Raw genomic sequence first — 4,739 nt, 5'->3', positions numbered from 1 at the left:
TTGAGACAGGGTCTCCCTGTAGCCCCAGCTGCTTGGATTCACTATGGAGACCAGGCTGGCCTCAAACTCACAGAGATCTGCCTGCCTCTGCCTCCCGAGTGCTGGGATTAAAGGCGTGCACCACCACGCCTGGCCTATTATTTTTATTTTATGTAAGTGTATTGCTTGCATGTAGGTAGGTGCACCTGTGTCATGCAATGCCTGCTGAGGTCAGAAGAGGGCGTCGGATCCTCTGAAACTGGAGTTACTGACAGGTGTTAGCTGCCATGTGGGTGCTGGGAATCGAACCCAGGTCCTCTGCAAGAGCAGTCAGTGCTCTTAACCTCTGAACCATCTCTCCAGCCCGAATCACATCATTTTAGAAACAACTTTCCAGCTGGGCGTGGTGGCACACGCCTTTAGTCCCAGCACTCGGGAGGCAGAGGTAGGTGGATCTCTGTGAGTTCAAGGCCAGCTGGGACTACAGGGAGACCCTGTCTCAAAAAGAAAAAAAAAAAAAAGAAAACCCAAAAACTTTCCAACTCTTGTCCCCAGAGACTCATGTTAATATCACAATATAAAGTACAGTGCAATTTAAACAGCTAATGCTTTCAAAGTCTAAGGACTTTTTTAAAGTCCAAAATCACTTAACTGTGGGTGCCTATAAAATCAAAAACAAATTACATACTTAAACATTATTCCAAATAAGAAGAACTGGGACATAAAAACAATCACACTTAGGCAAAACCAAAAATGCTGTAGACATCTGAGGTTTATAATCGTTTGTGCTCCAAAGGACTTGGGCAGCCCCACATCTCCAGCGCTGCCATTCACAGCTTACACAGCTTCACTCTTAGGCCAGTTCAATTCTATACCTGTAGCTTTCCTCAGTGGACATCCCAAGGTCCTGGAATCTCCACTATCTGGGGGTCTACACTGAAACTGGGGCTTCACCTTTGCAAATGGCTTCTCTGGAAGGACTCCAACCTTGACACAAGGTGCCAAGCCTTAGTGGCTCTCCACAACCCCTCAACCTTGCAGTCTTCATGCCTTTGAGACTAGTACCATATGGTTGACTCTTAGATTGCCAAGTCTGGTTTCCAGCTCCAGATGTAGCCTGGGCGCCTTGGATCAGCTTCAGTGTGCTGAGCCTGAGGAAACATGTTCCAATTGTCCCAACAAACACAGAAGGTTCCACATCAGTGGTGCTGACCTTTTATCAATCACAGTGAATTCCCCCCAGATTGATCACCACACAGTTTTTTAAAGCCAAGATGTCACACAAATGGCCCCTGACAAAGTCCTTGCTCCCCTAAGAAACCTCAATCCACATTCTTCTCAACATTAGTGTCTTCCAAGCTTCCACTAAAATGGCCCATTGAGCTCTATGCACAGCACTCAATGGCTTTTCCAGCCCTAAGTTCCAAAGTCTTTCATGGTCAGGTTCAGCATAGCAACACCCCCACTTTTGTTCTGCTTTCATCTGCACAGGAAGTAACTTAGGGAAGAAAGGGCTTCTTTGGCTCACAATCCCATTACAGTCCATCATTTTCAGAAAGTTGGGTCAGGAATTCAAACAGCTAGTCACATCCGTAGTCAAAAAACAGAGAAAATGCACCTGCTGGCTGTTGCTATACTTACACTCAGCTAGCTTCCACAGTCCAGCAGATAATATGGAGCCACCAACATTCAAGGTGGGTCTTCCAGCTCAAATAACAATCAACAACTCCCCCCAGACATGACCCAGGCCCACTGGCCTAGATAGTTCCTTTAAGACTTTCCTCCCATGTGATCCTAGGCTGTGTCAAGTTGACAGTTAAAGCTAACATATATGTACACCTTTAATCCCAGCAGAGGCAGGTGGATCTCTGTGAGTTCAAGGCCAGCCTGGTCTACATAGTGAGTTTCAGGACAGCTGGGGCTGCAGGGAGACTCAGTCTCAAAAAGACAAAAACAAAACAAAAAAAACCCCAAAAAACCAACAACAGCAACAACAACAACAACAAAATCCCCCAAACAAAAAAGAAACTCACAGTCCTTAATCTCAGGATTCCCTAGGCCACTCAATATGAACTTTATTTATTTACTTTTTTCTTGAGACAGGAACTCACTGGAACTCAATAGGCACATCAGGCTGACCCTGACCTCACAGAGATCAATATGAAGCTTTTTGGATGTTGAGATAACTTCAGATAGGACACACAAAATATGTTTCATGTATGAAATCAAAAATATTTTGTATAACCTTCAGGCTACTTATGTAAGGTCTATACAGAAATGAAATTTTCTGTTCAGAATTGAGTTCCAGACAAGATAATTCACTCTATATATGCAAATTTACAAAATCTGGAGAAAAGAAATCTGAAACCAAAAGCTTTTCAAATATTTCCATATTCAACCTGGACACATCTGGGCCAGGTCACAGACAGGGTAAGAACAGAAGTGGTCTTGAATATTGCCAATTATCTCTACAGCTAATTCAAATGTATGCTAAATGAACATGAGCATGGCATGGTAGGGGTGCAGGAGTGTGAACCCATGACCACATGCATACTAACCACACTCTCTACCACTGAGCTGCACACTTCGGGCCCCAACCAGTTGTTAACTACTTGGGAGTGGTCATTGGTCTATATACCCAGCATGAACCAGATGTAAGAGGAAGGCATTCTCAGGACTCAGGATCCCATCAGTGAGGAGCAAACCTGTGTTCCCAGCTCAGCAGTGCTGGGAAGAGAACAGGTAGCAAACCTGGTGTGGCAGCCACCCTCCCAGTACCCAGCACCGTGCCAGGCACACACATGCTTATGCTAGGGGGACATGGAGGAATATGCACAGTCTCCTACGTGGCCCTGCTTCTAGACAACCGGAAGGCAGCCCAGGTCAGTGGTCTGGGACCGCTAGGGGAAGCGTGTGAAGATGCTGGGTCTTAAGGTAGAGGAAGGCTACAGAAGGATCCTAGAGGGAGCGCCAAGCACATAATGTATATGGTGGGGTGAATGGACTGCTTCTAGTAGAGGGCGCTCTCCTGGAGTCACAGAACAGTTACCTGCAGCCAAAACATGCCCAAATATGACCTCGGACACCTCTTCTGGGGCCACCTTGGCCCTCTGCAGCACTTCTTTGATGACAGTTGAGCCCAGGTCGTGCACAGGCACAGTAGACAAGGCACCATTGAAGGAGCCTGAAAGGGAATGCAGGAGAGGGACATCTGAGCCAGGAGGACCCTGCAGACCCCGGGGTGGGGCGAGGGGTGCGGCCGCATGCAGCTGAGGCGGGCGATGGGGATGGGAACTTCCTTGCCAAAGCTTTGTCCAGTCCGAGGCCTGCCCAGAGGCCCAGTTCAGACCACCAGTGCCGCACCTGCCACTACAGAATGACCCATGGACGGGCCACTAAGCAAGCAGGCATTCGACCTGCGTTGGCGCGCCTGACCTTCCGACTGGTCGGAGCCCGCGCCGGCCACTCACCTATGACGGTCCGCGCCGCGGAGACGATGACCACGGGGTCCGGGCCTGCGCTCATGCCGCCGCTCGGCTGCCCACTGGAAGTCTGCACCCCTGCCTGCAGGTGCAGTAAACCTTCGCGGAGTCCGGCCGGCAGCGCTGGGGGCGGAGTCTATGTCCGCCCCGCCCCCGCCTCGGGATTGCTCCCTGAGCCCCTCACTGGGGCGGTGCGCAGGGGTGATAGGGGTCCCGGGATCAGGGTGGGGTGTTCATCTAGGAGTCATGGATGGTCTGGTGGGGTGTAGACAGCCTGAGTCTCAGGATGGGGAGGGGTGCAGACCGTCCAGGTGTGCAAAGTAGTTGATCCAGGGGGTCCCGTGGAGCAGGGTGAGGTGTAGACAGGTAGGGAGTCCAGGGTTGGAAAGTGGCCTGGGGATGCCTGGTGGAAGGGGATTCCAGTGCAAAAGGCTGAGGTGTTCTGGGACCCAAGGCTGTGGACCTTGGTCGCAGGCAGCTCCCCTCAGATCTTTATCTGGACCCCTGGGGTTGTAGCCCTCCCTTTCTTGTCTCTCTGAGTTTTGTGTATTTTTGAACTGGGAATTTTTCCAAACAACGAAAGCTAAAAGTCTTATCTCTGGTTCAGCCCAGGACTGGAATCTCACTGGCCAGAATTTCAGAACCCAGCCAAGTACAGGCCTGAGGACAGTGTCCTTTAGCTCCTGATGGCTTCATGGTACCCTCCATCTCTTGCCTGGGCACTTATAAGTAGTAGTTGGTGTTGGATGTGAAGAAATGGGTTCTTTTCCAAGCCTAGCCTAACCTTCTGTGGCTAGGCATGGCGGTCTCTTCTGGAAGGGGGTCTCCAGCTGACAGCTCCCATGCCAGTGGCCTCTTTACTAAGAGTCCCTTTGGGTAACCGTCACTCCTCTTTAAAACCCTTTAAGGCCTCCTGTTTGATCAGACTCCCTCAGGGTTCTCTGTCTCCCTCTAGGCCTGGAGTCTTTTGCAGCCTCCCTCACTATCCTGACTCCTCTCTGGCCAGCAGAGCCTACAAGGTTCTGAAAGGACCCCTCTTTCCGCAGCTTGCTGGCCCACAGAGAACCCCATGTCCAGGAAGGCAGACTCCTGTGCTAGAAGGAAAGGGTCCCTAGGCAAGCCTTGAGATTGGTTGGAGACACTGGGCAGTGGAGTAAGGGAAAGACACTGCAGGTTGTGGAGGAAAACACTGGGGACAAGCTGGGGAGTCGTCCAGAAATGCAAAGCAAACTGAAAACAGTCACCAGGACTGCAGAGATGTGGATGGGTCAGATGCAC

The 4,739-nt window shown here is 50.3% G+C and overlaps 1 protein-coding gene across 1 annotated transcript in view; it reads right to left on the bottom strand.

Annotated features, from left to right (window-relative positions):
• The window catches only part of LOC103734798 (acetyl-CoA acetyltransferase, cytosolic-like), a 21,265-nt gene extending 17,704 nt beyond the window's left edge, over positions 1–3,561 (bottom strand). The window contains exons 1-2 of the mRNA XM_008833866.3: positions 3,450–3,561; positions 3,029–3,163 (exon numbers count right to left, since the gene is read on the bottom strand). Of these exons, the coding sequence (XP_008832088.1) occupies positions 3,029–3,163; positions 3,450–3,504 (190 nt within the window). The 5' untranslated portion in view covers positions 3,505–3,561. The remainder of the gene's footprint in view (positions 1–3,028; positions 3,164–3,449) is intronic.
• Between the last annotated feature and the right edge of the window lie 1,178 nt (positions 3,562–4,739).

Source organism: Nannospalax galili, unplaced genomic scaffold (assembly GCF_000622305.1).
Source record: "Nannospalax galili isolate Female #2095 unplaced genomic scaffold, S.galili_v1.0 scaffold497, whole genome shotgun sequence".
Lineage (NCBI taxonomy): Eukaryota > Metazoa > Chordata > Mammalia > Rodentia > Spalacidae > Nannospalax > Nannospalax galili.
Note: the sequence above shows the minus strand (reverse complement) of the source record. Positions and strands in the feature narration are given on the sequence as shown.